We start from the raw sequence: 19,210 nt of genomic DNA, 5'->3' as shown, positions 1-19,210 counted from the left end.
AAAGTGAACTGACAATCATCGCTATTTTCTATGTAAGTGAATATTTCTTCCATTGCCAGATCCGTAGCTTCATCTTTAGGACGACCGATTTTAGCTCCAGTGGTAGGTCTCAAGAAAGAAACATAGCAATCATGATGATATTTAGCTTCACAAGCAACTAAATCATGTTCAAATCCGACTCGAGCAACAACAGCTTTTGCTGTAGCATCGTCACGAGTCCGAGCTACTTCCAGAATTGAATTTATAACTTGAAGAGTACTTACGTGGCTAATTCGACGGCGGAATTTTAAAGATCTTTTTTTTTCATACTCTTCATTCAACTCCTGGCCACAAAATAAGCATTGTTCTTTAAAACAAAAAGCGGATTCACTGACACGTGACCTAGTACGAGGAGGACTTGCTGTGGAAGTACTGGCTTCTTGCTCTTCACGTTCTCTCTTTTTAGATGCAGCAATAGAAGACTTTCGGGTATAATTTTTACGACACTGTTCATGTATTGTCACAGATTTCTGATTTTGGAGATATTCCAAAAATTCATCTTCTCTTTCGATACTTGCATTAATCAATGTCTTTATACCACGTTCAACAGTAACAACATCACTTTCAGTTAAAAGTTTAGAACAAATAAAACAATATTCAGACATTTTTGTTATAAAATTCAAAATAGCACGATATTGGTTAGGATAAACACGTGTTTCCACTGTAGCGTACTGCTTCAGACTAAAATCATGCTATTTCATTTATCATAGCAGGTATAAGACCCTAGCCACGCACACAATTGAACAGAAGACAGATGTTGTCCCAAGGCTACACTTACGTATAAATGAAGGGACTGGGTTTCATTTTACCTGATATTCTTATAGTTATAGCTGATGTATATTTTATATTTTAAGTGCAAGTTACAATGACCGACAGAAAAATATTTTAACCTATACTAGATAATATTACAACTCTAGGGATGAATATACGTGACGTACTCATGCATGTTATGACAATTGCAACTGTTACAACTTTTTACACTGTGATATCTCTGAAACGGTGTCTCGTGAGAAAAAAAGTATTGATATATTTTTATAGTTAATTTAATGATCTACAATTTTAATCTGTGGTATTTTTCTGATAAAACTTACCGTTTTGCTGAAAATCGCGAAAAACTCATTTTTTTGACATTTGACCTTGAATAAAAAAATTTCCACACACGGGAATGATGGGGAACTTTCAGCTATTGTTTATAATCGTGTTTTGAACAATTGTACCAAAATTCAGCTTGTTGCGAATTTATGTAATTTCACCCTAATTTTTTGGTCTAATTTGACCGGACTATAAATCCTCGCGAGCAAAGTCGCCGGGACACATATGTTTTGTGTTTAAGGAACATGTTTTGTGCACCAGTAGCACGAGGAAGGTATAAGCTATAATTATAGAAATATTTATTGAGTCACATCGATGATTTGTTTAAATCCAACTCATCATATTTGACGTTTTATTTTTGTTTAGGGATAGGTACTGCATAACAGGTTTTTGCGAAAATACTCAAAATATGTTTTACTAGAGGTCATAGATTAGTAAAGATTACTCACTCCTAACAAGAGAATGTACCCAGTTTTGAGAATTGAAATAGTTGCGTAAAAAAGTTTTGCCACGTCTTCGTGCTAAAATGTCCCTAAAATATTTGAAATAATTATTTATTTATTATGTAAATTAGGCAGTATTAGTTATTTATTCGTATTTTTTCTCTAAAAATGTTTTTATTTGTCAAGATTTCAAAAAAAGAACTTACTAATAAGCCGTTTGTGGCTTCATTCAATTTCAAGGCGGCGAAGTATCTTTACTAATCTATGCTAGAGGTTTATACTTTCTGGGTACAGAGTCCTAAAAAGGACCTTTGTTGGCAGGCTGGGAATACCGTTGCGCTATTTTTATATTCGGGTCCCTACAAAGGACTTACTTTATAACACGCTTTTATTAGCTTGGGTTGTATGTATGTATGTATGTAGGTATGTATATATAGGTAAGTATATGCGCTTTTCGAAAACTGTTAAATGGAGCACCCCACGCTCTTTTCACAATTATACTATTTACTGTTCCTTAATTGATTCCTAGATTGAAAATTATTTTCTACTTTTTAGTTGATTTTATCATAAAAGCGTGTTTTTAGTTTTTTAAACGATATTTATATATAATATAGGAGTAGCAGACGAGCATGCAGTCCACCTGATGGTAAGTGGCTACTACCGCCCATGGACATCTGTGATCAACCCGAGATAGGATTAGATATTCCTACCTGAGGTCGGCCACAGATGCGCCGCTTCCCCTGAGGACTAAGCTGGAACGCCTCGGAAAAGTGTGTCTCCCTTACCACACCCTTCAAACCAGAGTTTAAAACGTATACTACTTGTTTTCTTTGCTATAATTTAGAAGAAAAGCATAGATTAGTAAAGAAACTTCGCCGCCTTGAATTGAATGAAGCCGCAAACGGCTTATTAGTAAGTTCTTTTTTTGAATTCTTGACAAATAAAGTGATAAATTATTATGTGATTTATGATTGAAAGATTATATAATTACAATTATATTAACAAAATAAAACTATGCCATCAAAAACACTGCTTGTAAAAAAATCCAAGCCTCGCCATTCAGCTCTTCCACCGTAAAAAGTCGTGAGATCCATGGAATCCAAGTCTTAAGGTATTATCTCACTATCTAACCTAACAACATCTCATGGGACCATATCAATATTAAAAATATTTTATGTTTCAAATAAATAGATTGGATTTGGCAATCGTACTAAACAAACTAATTTAATATACATATACTTGTGAGATACATTGTTTTTTTTATTATATAGAGGAAGCAGACTAAGCTGGAACGCCTCGGAAATGTATATCTTCCTTACCGCACTCTTGAAACTAGAACATAGCAGCGCTTAAGACGCAAAAATTGATCTAGCGGTGGTGCCGCTGGAAGCGGTGATACCACAATCAGTTCACATTGTGTTTTAATCGCATCATATCGCAGCCCACGAGTAACATTACTACGATTGCCAAGTCCAATCTATTTATTTAAAACATAAAATATTTTTAATATTGATATGGTCCCATGAGATGTTGTTAGGTTAGATAGTGAGATAATACCTTAAGACTTGGATTCCATGGATCTCACGACTTTTTACGGTGGAAGAGCTGAATGGCGAGGCTTGGATTTTTTTACAAGCAGTGTTTTTGATGGCATCTCATTCCTTTTTGTAGGTATGCCTACTTTTTTTCCTTTCCGGGACCTTCTATTACTTGAATATCAACAACAGATTTTTTTAAAGCCCTCTCACTGTCTTACGAGAATGAGCGATCTTTTTTGTAGGTAATATTTGTAGTTATTATAAGAATTATTATTTGAAGAGTATATTAATGAAACATATGTTCCGTTAGACCACGTTTGTATTCATTTCTATTTTAATCTTGAGTCACCGAACAATATCATTTTATACACAACCAGTAATATAGATTACAATTTATATTAAAAAGGTTCTTACAATACACCCCCTTTATCTATATTACCCACCTATAACAAAACTCTACATAAATACTACCAAACATAACTCTTTCGTGGAACTGGCTAAATAGTTGAATCTCCCCACTAAACTCTGACACAGTAGACTACTGTTACTATCTGAGTTACCTTTTGTTTATTTCAAATCAACCTCCATTGAAGTTGATACGGACTTACAAACGGACATACCAAAGGCTTGCAATAATTTTAAAATACATTGTTTTTGGTCTCAAATAATCACTCAGTCATCTATAAGCATGCTATCACGCGGCGGTCCAACAAGAATTCAAGTTTGATTTTATTTTAGCACAAATTACGATCAGGCCTACACTCAGGCCGTTACAGGACCACTCTCTGAAATTAAATCACATGTTAAAAAGTTGTAAAATTCAGTTTATTTCCTCTCTCTAACATGATAACGCCTATTACTATCATTACTTATATCAACAGATTCACGTTCCATTACTTCAGACTCGCTTACATCCGTCATAGCATTAGTCACATTACTTACATCACTTGTATCTGTAACCGCAGGCATACGTACACCTATATCACCTGTAACACCAGCATCATGCACTCTTTTCATTCATCATCACTTTCATTCGAACATGACAATAAATTAAATCGAAAAAGTTAATATTTTGACAACTGGAATTACTCCCGTTATCCTCAGGAAAAACATCGTCTAAAAACTTAACACCTCGACTGATTGTGATTTCACGTGTCTTCGTATTAAATAATCGATATATTCTTATGAATATCCGACAAAAATCATTGGTTTTGACTTTGCATCCAATTTTCGTCTTTTCTGTTTGGTATAAGAGTATACGCTGCACATCCAAATAAGCATAAATGGATAACATCTACTCGTTTCCCAGACCATTTTTCTAGTGGCACGCAGTCTTTCACTGCCTTCGTCGGACTCTAGTTTTTGATATAAATCACAGTATTTAACGCTCTTGCTCAAATTCGCTTCAATTTATAATAGACTCCTCGCTTTTGCGATAATAGTTCTGTTAGCTCTTTCAACCATACCATTCTGTTTGGTGGTATATACTATATATCGCCTTCTGATGTAGAATTTCATTTGTTGACAAAAAAATATCGTAAGCTCTATTACAAAACTTCGTTCCACCATCTGATCTCATACACTTGTTCGACTTGTTAGTTGCCTTTTCAACGCGAACTTTATATTTTTTTAATTTCGTAAAGTCTCACTCTTATGTTTGAGAAAATTAACATGTGTCATTCGAGTATAATCGTCGATAAATAATAACATGTACCTTGAACCGTTGAATGAAGTAGCTTCCATGGTACCACATAATGTATGTATGTACGATCTCCAGTACATCGTTCGCTCCCGTTCAGAGTTTTGGAAATGGTTTCTTACTAGTCGACATATCCGCCGTAATGTTCACATCATCAAGACGAGTCACAATATTCTTTAAAATTCGCATATATTCCGGATTAGTACGGGCTAGTCTTCTATGCCAATATTTATTTGACATTGTCAAATTACATATCGGTGATTTGACAAATTGTTTAAATTTATGTATACCATGTACGTTATGGCCAGTTGCGATGATATTATCCATAGAGTTACTAATAGTGCAATCGTTTTTCAGGAAATTAACAGTAAATCCTTTTTCAGTAAGTTTACTCACCAATAACGAAATGATACTTAAATTATTAGTCTGTATTTGTCTTCTGCATTCAACCTGTAGTTATTTTTAAAACTATTATTTGCAAAGTATATTAATAATACATATTTTCAGCTAGACCATATTTTTCACCGAACAATATCTTATACAGGCTGAATTTTTCAAATAGGCCTTGAGGGCCAAATCCGAAACTATGAAGATTAGCAAAAAGTGCTGAAAGGGGTTACGAGGCCGATTTTGATAAAAACTATAACTGCATCATTAGTTTTTTAAAATATCTTTTTCCTTAGTCGGGAATCGAACGAGTTCAGTTTACAAAAAATACTATATTTTTACACGCTTTTTATTAGCTTCACCTGTATGTTTGTATGTTTGTTTGTATGTTTGTAACCGACTTCTTTGGGCGCGATTTTGACCCACTTTAAACGGCCAGATTTCGTTCAAACTTTGTAGATTTATTTCACAATTATACTATTTACTGTTCCTTAATTGATTCCTAGATTCATTTAGATTTTCTACTTTTTAGTTAATTTTATCATAAAAGCGTGTTTTTTAGTTTTTTGAACTATATTTATTATTTGTTTACAACTTCGTAATAACGTTGAATGTGATTTTCAATATCTCTTTGTTAAGTAAACACTCAGATTTGGCTCGAAAAAGTCATTCTCGCAAATTGTCAACTTTACATCTGTATGTAAACTCCGCATACGCATAGCAAGTTACAAACGCATAGCAAGTTACAAATCTATTACAATGGTCCTAAAATAACCTTAACTAAGTCGAACATAAAAATATAAATTCTTGGAGAACAAAACGTCCGCTTTCGAATGAATTAAAACATAAGGCCAAAAAATTGTTAATATGAAAAATGTTTAAATTAATGAATAGCGGAAACTTAACTGCCAATTTAATATGAAAAAATTTGAATTTTCTTAAAAATGAGGCTTTTCCTTTACTTTGTCATTTATCATCACTTTCCAGAATTTGATCCTTATAAGCAACACTATGAGGTAGTGGAATAATATACAGGGTGTTTTTTTTTTCAAATATTACGTAAGTTGAAAACATGATTTTTTGTTTGTGTAGATATTGGTTTGTCTTTAATGCATTTGGTAGGTTTAGGTCTAAAACGGATAGGGCAAAAGGAATTGTGTAATTAGGGTAATCCGTTTAAAAGTTATTAAGGATTTTACATTGTGAACTTTGTAAAATTTTATATGTAAGCTTATTTTCATACAGACATTTATTTAAGCGCAACAAGGCCGAAATTTGCCTAAACATTTGTTTCCTTGGAAACAAACTTATTATTATTTTATAATACTGTGACAGTTGCTTTACCTCACGACAGTTATTGTATTTTGTGTATGTTACCGTTAGATTGCAGAATACGTTAGCATACACATTAACTAGTTAGTCTCAAGATTAGCTAGAAGATAATAATATGCAGATTAACTATGTAGTAAAATTCGAAACATCTTTTCAGACTTGTTCTTAGGGCTAAAACATATGCCTTTTTACGACATAACGACGTATCGTGATACATAGCGACATCATGCCGCAAAGCGATATTGTTTCTTGAAAATATGCAATGTTTGTCGTAAATTCATGACACGACGACGCATCATGGCATGCACGAAACGACGTCAAGGGGTGAAAATTGATACAATCTTCGTTTTGTACTTTACGTAATGGGCAAGCTAATGTGCGTTTTAACTGATTAGGCACATTAGCCGCAACATATAGTTTTATTCTCATGACATTTGTCAAAAATTCGGAATGTTTTTGATATTATATTACTTTTTAGGGTTCCGTACCTAAAGGGTAAAAGCGGAACCTATTACTAAGCTGTCCGTTTGTCTGTCTGACATAGAACTCTATTTCTGGAACCTTAATAGATAGAAACTTAATTTTTTTACGGAATATGTATAATGATGGCCACTTTAACAACAAGTACTAAAAATAAAAAGAAAAACTTTCAAATAAAGGATAGTTTTTTTTCTTTATGAGGAGGAAATCTTCAAAAAATCCCGATAACGTGAAAGTGACGCGGGGTTATGTGGGACTTTTACCGCACTAAAACCCCCAGGTGGCCGTCCTCAATGTTTGTTAGAGAACTCCGGGATCTCCGACGAAACGCAACCGAAGTCCTCCAAGCGCGATGCCCCGATCGAGCTCTCCCCTTGGGGAGCAGTTTCGCTCCTCCCAAACTATCCGGTGTTCACGACGGTATGCGACCACACATACCGCCGTCCTTCCCGGGGACATTTATAGGACGGTTCGAGCTCCCACTCTTGCCACGCCCAACTCCGGAAGCCCCCTTTTAGTCGCCTCTTACGACAGGCAAGGGATATCGTAGCCCTATTTTAGTCCAGGAAGTACAGGGACAAACATATAAGGACCTGCTATTTTTTGGCGTTTTTTTCACTTTCTCTATTGAACCGTAATAGATGTTACAGTTGATATTTTCACAATGCATTCTATGGCTGCTATAATATCAATTAGTAAATATAAAAAACACATGTTTTTTTGGTACGGAACCCTCAGTGTACGAGTTCGATTCGCACTTCACCCATTATTTGTATTGAAGTTAAATTGAAGTTGGAATTGAAAACTTCTTTTGTCTCGAGAATAAAAACAATTGACGTCGCCAATAATAGTAGGGGAGCCCTAAGAGGGGATTCTCGAACGCGGCAGATTAAGATATGGGAGATACCTTACATCCTTTAGAGTATCTTAAACCATTCATTTGGGGGGTTCGCACGGGGAAAATATCGTGAAATCTATAGTAGCTTAATTACATGCTGAAAACAATAAATTTATAACAATCTGACGATTTGAGGATGGCGTTAGGGAGTAATAAGGTTGCAAAAAAGTCGTTACCTGGACATACTTGAGCGCGGTATTTTTTTTTAATATAAAGGAAATAATGCTAGAAAACGGGTAACATCATAATCATACCACACATTGATTAAAAAGAGAATATGTACATACACTATCTGATAGCGTCACTTATTAGCATGAATCCCTGGAAAGTACTGGTGTATAACAAGCTAAAGGAAAAGGCAAATTTTATGGAAAATACATTTTTTTTCAAATTATCGGTATAAAAAGACCCCTCCACTAAATCGTCAGACGAAGGGTTATGAGAAGTAAAACATCAGCTGGAATTTCCTGTATAATAATCTTACGCCCTCGAGTGTGTCAAGATAACGACTTTTTTTGCATTTTCGAAGAGTCACTGACAGTCTTTCGAATCGAATCGTCAGTCTTTCGAATGGGCGACTCATCTGGGGTAACTTAATATCCCCTTTTGAAAATCTAATGCACTGGTGTAATTTTTTTCTCCATTTTTACCTCTCGTATGGCTGCAAACCAGCAGATAAACATATTTCTGCTGCGCCTTGAGTATGTCCGTCTGACTCATTTTTTTACATCTTTCGAATCCTCTAGAAGCTATTCCCACCGTGAATCGAAAAATATCATACAAACTTTTCTTCACTCACTAAAGTGTAATCTATACAATCGTATAGGTCCAAACGACGCTCGAGTTTTTACCCATTTAGCATCATGGGCTCCCCTACTACTCGTACATTTCGCGGACAGGAACACAGATTCATTAACTGCAAATATAACTTTGTAATCCTATATACTTATATAGTATACAAAGTTATTTTATGTAGTTGGTGTATCTAGATAACCGGACAGAAATTGCAAAATATTATAGTTTTTCCGTGAGTTATATACTAAACACTCATTGTATTTTCAATCTTAACCTTCTATGTCTGCTAGAAGTGCCTTAACATTTTGATGATCGGTCAGTCAGTGAGTGACAAAATTACGAACTTTGACTACTTTTAATTCTTAAACTACTGGTTCAAATTGAATGAAATTGGTAATACACCGTGTCTATACAATGCTTGCTTGGCTCCTGAAAATTCAGGCTTCTAGCTTCATATGCAACGAAGTTACAGGGGGTCAAAAATGGGCCGAATTGCTTCGAGAAAAGAATGCTACGGCCGTGCCGCTATTTTTGGCTTTGGCTCGACTTGGCGGAGGCACTGCCGTGCCTCCAGATTTCTTGATCCAATTTACAACTTTTATTATTCCCGCGCAAAATACAACTCAAACGTCAAGAGCGTTCTTTTTCTTTTTTATGCCTGCTCATACAACTGTACCTGCCAGTGACTATATAAATGGGCACTTATTATTATAAAAATAACACGTAATAATTAATTAAAATAAAACTATAATTGGGTACTTGACAGTTATAACAATAAAATAAGAAATATGTTGGATATGATAGCTTATAAGTAAACATAAATTATGCAGTATTTCGTTTATTTTTTAATACGTTCTAAGTATTTTAATTTTTAAAAAGAAATTTTCGATTTTTTATCTGTGGATTTTAAATCCCAAAACGGCGACAGTGCTGCCTCAAATGTCATGTGACGTCACTACATCGAAACCAAACAAGACAAATAATAATTAAATCGTTTGCTGTTAGAGTTGGTTGAATTTATGTTGTGAACCGAAATGAAGCCATACTATATTAAAGCTGATAGCGTGAACCTGCTTAAAGAATCTCCATATATGCAGTGCAATAAATCAAAATGGATACAAAAACTTCCGTGAGATAACCTATGGAAATATCAAATAAACAACGTAAGTAAAACATTCTTTATATTTACATTTAATCATATTGGACAATTAAAACATTTCTTAACTGACTTCAGACAGAAGAAAGGTTGTCTTCAAGTGATTATTAAGATTTTTTTAAATATACTTATATTCTTATGTGAACTGTTTTAAGGTTATTAATTGGTTATATTTATATTTACAGATCTTCCCGACAATCGTATAGTGACGACGTTATAGAGTATGTGCAGTTTAAGAGGAAGGCAAGTTGTGTTTCATGAAAAGTAAAAGTTGTCCTGAACACAAGGTACATCAATGTGAGGAGCCAAAAGTTTCGAAAGTGGGCACCAGTCTGAAATACATAAAGTAAAGTACACGGGAAATAGTACTTCTTTACTTGCGTAACCTACCCAACAAGATGAAGGAAGAAAAATGACCATACAGTTCCTATTATTGCATTGCAATTTAATTCTGAAAATGACAGTGATAAAAATATATATCCATTTGTTACGGAAAATAATTTTAGTAATAAAGAAAAGCAGACACGCAAGCAGCACAAAAATTTAGCTTAGGTGATCTGTAGTAATTATTGTAACTGTAACATATGATAAATATATACAAAAGTTCTACTGTGTGTACTCACTAATAGAACCATATAAACCAAATAAACAAAGAAATCGGTTAATAAAATACTAATATTAGCAAATCATGTATTTTTAATTATACAGTCATGTAACTTAATCAGTGCACATGCACCATCAATAATAACACAGTCATGAAATATTTTCATTGTGTCCTATTAATTACAGAATGGGCCCTTAAAATAGAATTCTCATAGACGTCTTATAATTCTATTCTTATCATAGACATCTATATAATATATTAAATATATGAATACTTCCACTTGCTGTTTTGTTTTGATTACGTCCCGTTCCAATGATTTGGAATCTTCGATCACTAATTAAGAACTAGTGATCGAAGTTTGGAATTGACGAATCACTCTAGAGTTACTAAATTTATTCCTTTTTTTCAATAATACTTCTCTTACATAGATAGTATAAAATGTCATTGCTTGCAAACAGAGGATTTAAACATATAAGAATCTGCAAGTTCTTTAACGTTTATGAGATTTGGGTTTAGGAACTTGTATAAGCAAATTTGTTAGGATATTTAGCGATCGTACTTGAACACATCGTCACTGCACACGCCTTGTAATTTGACATTCTTGCAATTGTACTAATAAAAGTTAAATAATTCCCAAGATTTCCCCTGAAGTATGTGTAGCGTCGAAGTTTATTTCTATATTTTCAATGTGTTGACGTCACGCTACGAAATGACACTTGACCGCCTGTTTTGGCGCAACGTTCCGTTTACCGTAATAAAAATATGTTTTTTATTAATAAATAGCCCTTTTTTCGAAAAAATGATCAATGAAAGGCATATATAATACGTATATGAATTCATTAAAACAGTTTCCCAAAAAGTGTCAAGTAGCCAATTAAATGATTTGAATATATTTCTAACATAAAGTCCGACATACTTCATGCAGTGATTTTCGAAAACATCTGTTTTATTGTCTATGGTCATTTGTTGTAAGGTTTATCAGCGATTCAATTTTTCCATAAATGCGATTCCATAAAAAAGCTTAACATTGTTTTTTTTCCTTACACTTTCACGACTTAACTACATAACTGATTGTCATGAAATTTTGTACACACATTGTCAGGGGTACAGAAAAAAACATAATATGTATAGTCCGCGTAAAACTGCTAGTCCGCTCTGAATATAGAAATGAATCACGTCGCCATAGCAAATTGTATAACTACACCTGCTCGCAACAACTACAGAGCGGACTAGCAGTTTGGCGCGGACTATAACTATTTTTATTCCGAAAAAAGTACAGTTCTCGAGGGATATATAAAAACCTTTGAACACGAGCGAAGCCACGGGTAAAGCTAGTACATATATAGTAAGACACGACTTCATATTAGCGTGGCTTTGTTTTTCTATATTTGCATATATTAAGGCGTTTACACACGTGCGATTTGCATTGCAAAAAAATTAATAGCCTTATATCAAATCAAAGTCATCTTGAAGGTCTTGAAGTTATGTAATAATATAGTCACGCAAAGGGTACAGAGCAACGATGTATCAACTATACGTAAAAGTTCACACTAGTGATTAGAAGTATTATAACTACAACATAGATTAGTAAAGATTACTCACTCCTAAAAAGAAAATGTACCCAGTTTTGAGAATTGAAATAGTTGCGTAAAAAAGTTTTACCACGTCTCCGTGCTAAAATGTCCCTAAAATATTTGAAATAATTATTTATTTATTACGTAAATTACGCAGTATTGGTTATTTATTCGTTAATGTTCTCTAAAAATGTTTTTATTTATCAAGAATTCAAAAAAAGAACTTACTAAAATAAGCCATTTGTGACTTCATTCAATTTCAAGGCGGCGAAGTATCTTTACTAATCTATGAACTACACAAGTATCTCCGTTATTCGACTGCTCTTGCTGAAGTCTCTGCCCAGAATGCCGCTCTCTGTTAACTCGAGCGCTGCCATGGTGTCGTCCCCACTTCACATATCCGCATCTATGTTTAAACTGTAGTATCAAATAAGTGATTTATTTTTTTAATGTAACGTTATAAAAATGCGATATCGTTAACATCGAAGCTTCTTATTAACGATGATAACGTCCTTACTAATATTATAAATCCGAAAGTAACTCTGTCTGTCTGTCTGTCTGTCTGGTTGTCTATTCTTCACGCCTAAGCCACTGAACCGATTTTAATTAAATTTTGTACAAAGATAGTCTGAGACCCGAGAAAGGACATAGCATAGTTTTTATCCCGGAAATCCCACGGGAACTAGGGAGGGCGATCTAAGATCGATTAATCGGAGAATCGATCTTTTGGACCCAAAACATCGATAATTTTAATCGATATTAGTAAGGATTGAATCGTAAACTATGCATTTGATCAAGTGATGATCTTTAGCAAAGTTGAAGGTACGAATTTTCAGTTTTATGTATGTTAGTATGTTATATTATTTTCTTTTAAACGCGGGCGAAGCCGCGGGAAAGAACTAGTATAAAATACATTATTAATAATCACCGTAAAGTAGTTGTTAAATATGGATCTTTGGTAGGCAATAAAATTATTAATTATTATTATTAATAACGAGTGAAGACTAAAATATTTAGTTCTTTAGATTTTTTTATTTTTTGTTTATCAAACGTTTTCTTTTTTTATTTTAGTATACTCCGCGTAAAACTGCTTGTCCGCTCTGAATATAGAAATGAATCGCGTCGCCATAGCATATTGTATGAGTACACCCGCTCGCAACAACTTCAGAGCGGACTAGCAGCTTGGCGCGGCCTGTAAAAGAATTATTAGTATCAATAATTTAAAATAAAAAATGTTTGATACCTAATGGTTATGGTTGAAACCACTAAAATAATTGGTTAAATTAAATATACCTTCCAAAGTCGCAAGTGTGTACCCAACCCATTATAACTAGATTCCGGATTACAGAAACATCTAAGATTTCCTTTTAAAATGAAACACAATTAATTATTAGTTATGGCTTTGTTTTTCTTTATTTTATGCAATTACTGGAAATCTTCGTAGTTCGACTCCGGTGGCACCACCGTCACATCTATTTCTGTGAAGTACTGTGTTCTGGTTTGAAGTAAGTTTGCAAACAACGCTGTGGCTATCTTCAGATAGTAATTGAATTGTATCTGGGATTTATTATGGAAGTGTTAAGTAGTACTATAATCCTATCTGGGGTTGATTACAGATGTCCACATGGCAGTAGCTTACCATCAAGTGGACTGAATGCTCGTCTGCTACTCCTATATTGTATAAAAATATCTAAAAAGATAAAAAAAAACAAATGCAAAATAATTTATAAAAAAAGGAAAAAATGAAAAAATATATGATTCCGGCCAGGATCGAACTGGCGGCCTTCTGCGTGTAAAGCAGATGTGATAACCACTACACCACGGAACCAGTTGGTTAAAGTGTTAAAATATTTGAACAGATTTTTGATCTTAAATTTTCTTAAAAATAATTTATGAATATTTTACTATGACATTTTTTTTTAATATAAATTAATAAAAAAAAATTTTTTTATTCATCTTTTATCAAAACTTGTACTAATATTTAAGAAAACCTCTTAAATATTACTTAAAAAGAAATAAATATTCTGCAATCTACGTAATATTTAATTTTTTGTATTTCGAATTTGGAATTAACATGTTTTTAAGCGCCATTTGTTAGCCAATTAAATATTGATAGTATTTCTAAGGAACTCATTTCACATACTATAATTATAATATTTTAAACGAATCTCATTATATGAACTCAGTAATTAACTCATGTCGCATTAAATATTATAAAGAGTAAAAATAATCTACTTAGTAATGTCTTAAAACAATACTTGATAAGCGCCATCTAGTGGTTAGTATGTAAACTACTTACCACACTTCGTGCAAAACGAAGTAGTTCGAGAATATTTATATAGATGTCGTTAGTCGTTCCTAACATTTATTACCTATTAATTACACTAATATTATAAAGAGGAAAACTTTGTTTGTTTATTTGGTTGTAATGAATAGGCTAAAAAACTAATGGACCGATTTTAAACCATTCGAAAGCTATATTATCCACGAGTAACATAGGCTATATTTTATATGAAATATATTTGATAAATAGATTTTAAGGCGGTATAAAGTTTGCCGCATCAGCTAGTAGTACGTTAAGATATTGTTTTATTATTATTTTATTAAATGAGTCTGAGGTAGTTCCAGCTCCACATGTACCATTAGGTTAAGTTAACATTGTAAAAAACATTTTTTTAAAAGATGTGTTATGGAGTTTCTTTCGCCGCTTCTTCTCCATAACGAAACACCTTGTGAAGTGGTGCTAGTTGTATTCACTTTCAAAAAGTGCTCTGTAAAGAACCTGTTTTGAATAAAAAAAAAGATTTGATTTGATTTACTTAATTTAAAAATAAAACCATTTTTATAAATAAATAATATTTATTTCTTATACTAAGTCGTAGGTAAATAATAAAATTTAGAGACATTTAGTATTATGGTAGAGTATATTTTTTTCAAATAACAACATGCACCTTAATAGGAGTATAGTCCGCGTAAAACTGCTAGTCCGCTCTGAACATAGAAATGAATCGCGTCGCCATAGCAAATTGTATGACTACACCTGCTCGCAACAACTTCAGAGCGGACTAGAAGTTTGGCGCGGACTGTACTTATAATAAATATAAGATCACATCATTATACCTTTAGCAAATACGGCTCACTATAACTATTTTTTAACATAAATATCTTATGAATAACTTTAATCTCGTAATTCAATATGGATTATTATATATTAATTATCACTTGCTATAAAGATGAAGGAAAAAATACATAAAAAAAATTGTCTAAGTGCAAGTCGAACTCGCACACAGAGGGCTCTTTACCGCCAAATTTTTTGGAAAAATACATTAAAAAAAATAATTGGCAAAGTGCGGTAAGAATCCCACATAACCACGTGCCGCTCCCACGGCAAAGGGTACCTTTTGAAGGTTTCCCCCTCGTCAACAAAAAAAAGTCCAAGTGCAAATTGATTTCTGTTCTGTACCACCCAAATTTTCATTTGTTTTTATTTCTAACTAGCTGACGCGGCAAACTTTGTACCGCCTCAATCTATTTATGAAATGTATTTCATATTTACACACCTTTTAAACCTTCCCTGGACTTCCACAAATTGTTCGAAACTAAAATTAGCCAAATCGGTCCAGCCGTTCTCGAGTTTTAGCGAGACTAACGAACAGCAATTAATTTTTATATATATAGATATTTGTTATTATAACAGTCATTGAAGTAAATACTTTGTGAAAATTTGATCTGTCTACTTATAACGGTTCAATAGATAAAGCGACAAACGTCGAAAAATATTGGTTTCTTCTATATTCAACATTGTTTATTTTTAGTATTTGTTGTTATACCAGCCACCGTTATACATACTCTGTAAAAATTTCAAGTGTCTATCTATAACGGTTCAGGAGATAGAGCCCTGTGACAGACGGACAGACAGCGGAGGCTTAGTAATAGGGTTCCGCTTTTACCCTTTGGGTACATGGCCCTGCAAAATACTATAGGGTATTTTAATTTATTTTATTTTTTATTATTAGGGTAGTGTCTCTAAGGTGTGTCAAATCTAAAAATCTGTATTTAAAATGTTTACCAAATTTTTATAAAAACATATCTATAATTATATTTGCATACATTTAGTATTTTTATAAATTTAAAAATTCCTGCCTCTTTTGATGAAAAATAAATATTTTTTTATAATATTAAAGATAATATTTCTTGGTTTGAGAATTGGCTACTATCTATTTTTCATACCCCTAAGTGATAAGGGTTGTTCACTCTTAACATTTTTTTATTTATATGACAACACAATGTTTGCCGGGGCAGCTAGTTAACTTTAAAACCTTACAAATATTGTACAACGCTATGTTTCACTGGCGGTTTGAAATATGTGAAAATATAAGCAAATATTATTGGTAATGTTGATATAAGCATAATATATAAGTATTTCGGTATGGGTGCTGAATGACCATATGGATATAACCAGAGACCTCTGCGGTTAGCATCACGAATATGGTGACTCGTAAACGCTAATATTAACATCCAAGTTAGCAAATATATATTCAGTTTTTTCACAATGTTACTGTATATTAAAAGAAGTGCTGTAATGGTCGCCCAAAAGGTTGTGCAATGGAAAATACCTCGCTGCTTCAGATTTGTGTAATCCTGAAAATAAGGTTAAATCTTTATATATAAGAAATTTGTTTCTATGTTTATACATAATACATGAAAAGTAGTAAAAATGATTTGATATTTTTCTAACACATAAGTAGCCTAAGTTACTCCTTATTACATCAGCTACCTGCCAATAAAAGTCCTGTCAAAATCGGTCCAGCCATTTCAGAGATTAGCCGGAACAAACAGACAGAAAAAAATTGTAAAAAATGTTATTTTGCTGTATGTACCGTATATATTTATATGCATGTAAAAAGCGGTTATTTCAATTTTAAAAACAGACACTCCAATTTTATTTATATGTCATCATCATCAACTCATTAACATCCCTGCTGGGCTCGGGTCTCCTCTCAGAATGAGAAGGATTAGACCAGTGTCCACCGCGCTACCCAAGTGCATATTGGTAGACTTCATGTACCTTTGAGATTTTATATACATATATATATATTTTATTTTTATTAATCTCTCAGGTATGCAGGTTTCCACACGATGTTTTCCTTCACCATTTGGCAAGTGATTATTCATTTCTAATATGCACATAACTTTGCAAAATCAGAGGTGCATGCCTGGGATTCGAACCTCGGACCCCCCGATCGAGGGGCCGGGTTTCTTAACCACTAGGCTACCACTGTTTACATTTATATGTATACATTGCTTTTATATACTTTTTATCAGTGTTAATGGAGATATATATATATATGAGGCATTCTAATTTAGTCCTCCGAGGTATCAACACATCTGTGGCAGACCTCAGGTGGCACTTCTAATGATTATGGGGTTGATTCAGATATCTATTATGATAATAACTGACCAGAAAGACTGCATGCTGGGTGCACTATGTCAATCTTATAAGTGTCTCCCTTAGCACACTTCAAATCAGAACACAGCGCTACACTGCTGTTATAACTGAAATAGGTGTGGCGGTGGTGCAGCTAAAGTCAAACAATGTGTTCAGCTAGTGTTTTTTTATTATAATGGAATGGCAGACGAGCATGCAGTCCATCTGATGGTAAGCTACTGTTGCCCATGGACATCTGTAATCAACCCCAGATAAGAATATCATACCTTAGGTAGGCATATGCGCTGCTATCCTTGATATATATCCTCTTATCCCACCTAACACCACAGGGATTATAGGAGCGGCTGAAAAACAGCGCTACTCGAATCCCTGATTCTGAGACAGCAATGCTGAGCCGAATTCCTTTTGTTATATTAATATTACTGTAAAATGTACATTTATTCTTTGTGTAAACTGTGTTATTATGGCAATAAACGTTTATTATTATTATTATAACTAAGCTGGAGTGCCATGGATAAGTATGTCTCCCTTACAACACCCTGCAAACTAAAAAATAAATACTTAAATAAAACTTACCTTTAGATAAAAGGATCTTGCAACAAAAGCATGATCTATATCAATTAAAGATGATATTATTGTGCAGAAAATAATATTGTATACTCTGACCTGGCTAGTCACAGATATGTCATGGCTAAAAAACAATAATGCAGATAGGAATCCTATAGTTGCGTGCGTAAAGCTATCTGCAACAGCTCTGAAGGCGAAAGACTCCGCCATTTTTGACTTAAATACGACATAATCTCCAATAAACGCAGCGCAACATATCGAGAATGAGAATATTAGTTTTACGTGCTTCATTTTCTGTTATAATACCAGGAAGTGAAGTAGGAATGTCGGAATGGCATTTATGTTTTACGAGAAAACATTTTGCTGTTTTTGTTCTTATGTTAACTCATTCTGTTATAATTTAGTGGATTTGTAACGTTTTTAAAATATTAAATAATAAATCAGGTCACTTTGTTAGTCATATTTTTACTATTTCAAAACAAAAGTCAAAGCTAATAAAAAGTAATTACAAGAATTTGACAAGTGCGTTCAAAAACTTGTTTCTATAGTCTACTTAGGTAAACATTGTTTATGTTTTTATATATGACTTACGTTTTAAATGATATTGTAAATATATTTTATAAAAAATGAGGACAATTTTTTGACAGAAAATATTACTAGAAATACATGTAAATAAAACAACATCATATTATAATAAATTCAGTTTTATTCAGGTACAACAAATTATATCTTCTGATCGTCAATGTCAAGATGACCTTGACTATAACGTTCCAATTTATGCAATGAATTTGTGTGAAATAGTTAAAATTTTAAATGATATTCACAGAAAAGTTATTAAAATAAATTCCAAATTTCACTTCCTTTTTTTAAATTCCAGTTTTATAAAAATAAAATACCTTAGATTTTAATTTTGAATAAGTGAAGGTTATATTTTTATCACAAAGATAAAGTGACACTGAATTATTTCAACGAATTTAACTTTAGGTATATTGTTTAAACCGCACCTTGATTATGATTATGAAAAGCAATGACTGATTGCTTGATTTGTAAGACCAAATTAAGTTGAACTCCGACAGCATGCTATATTTTTAGAAATCTTGAAATGAATGCTGGGAAATGCTGCATCGTTTTGATTATTTACTGATATTACTGTCCCA

At 33.1% G+C, this 19,210-nt stretch overlaps 1 protein-coding gene and 1 non-coding gene across 2 annotated transcripts; both read right to left on the bottom strand.

Moving 5' to 3' along the window:
* Nucleotides 1–13,792: 13,792 nt before the first annotated feature.
* On the bottom strand, nt 13,793–13,865 carry TRNAV-UAC (transfer RNA valine (anticodon UAC)). Its single transcript has one exon. It is a non-coding gene; the product is annotated as a tRNA-Val (tRNA).
* A 2,175-nt stretch (nt 13,866–16,040) lies between these two features.
* On the bottom strand, nt 16,041–18,559 carry LOC140755608 (transmembrane protein 267). Its single transcript, XM_073090900.1, has 2 exons — nt 18,063–18,559; nt 16,041–16,678 (listed from the first exon to the last, which is right to left on the bottom strand). Exons 1-2 carry the CDS (start codon nt 18,342–18,344, stop codon nt 16,358–16,360), a joined length of 603 nt encoding a protein of 200 aa, XP_072947001.1. The 5' UTR covers nt 18,345–18,559; the 3' UTR covers nt 16,041–16,357.
* Nucleotides 18,560–19,210: the final 651 nt, after the last annotated feature.

This window comes from Epargyreus clarus, unplaced genomic scaffold, assembly GCF_041222505.1.
Source record: "Epargyreus clarus isolate Ecla_fem2 unplaced genomic scaffold, WU_Ecla_fem_2.2 ptg000033l, whole genome shotgun sequence".
Taxonomy (NCBI): domain Eukaryota; kingdom Metazoa; phylum Arthropoda; class Insecta; order Lepidoptera; family Hesperiidae; genus Epargyreus; species Epargyreus clarus.
This window is presented reverse-complemented; position numbering and strand designations above follow the sequence as displayed.

Bases quoted from the DNA above. Each gene is read 5' to 3' on its own strand.
- LOC140755608 (XM_073090900.1), bottom strand. From the start codon at position 18,344: ATGAAGCACGTAAAACTAATATTCTCATTCTCGATATGTTGCGCTGCG. The intron at 16,679-18,062 runs GTAAGTTTTATT...CCTTATTTTCAG, and splicing joins CAAGATCCTTTTATCTAAAG to GATTACACAAATCTGAAGCA.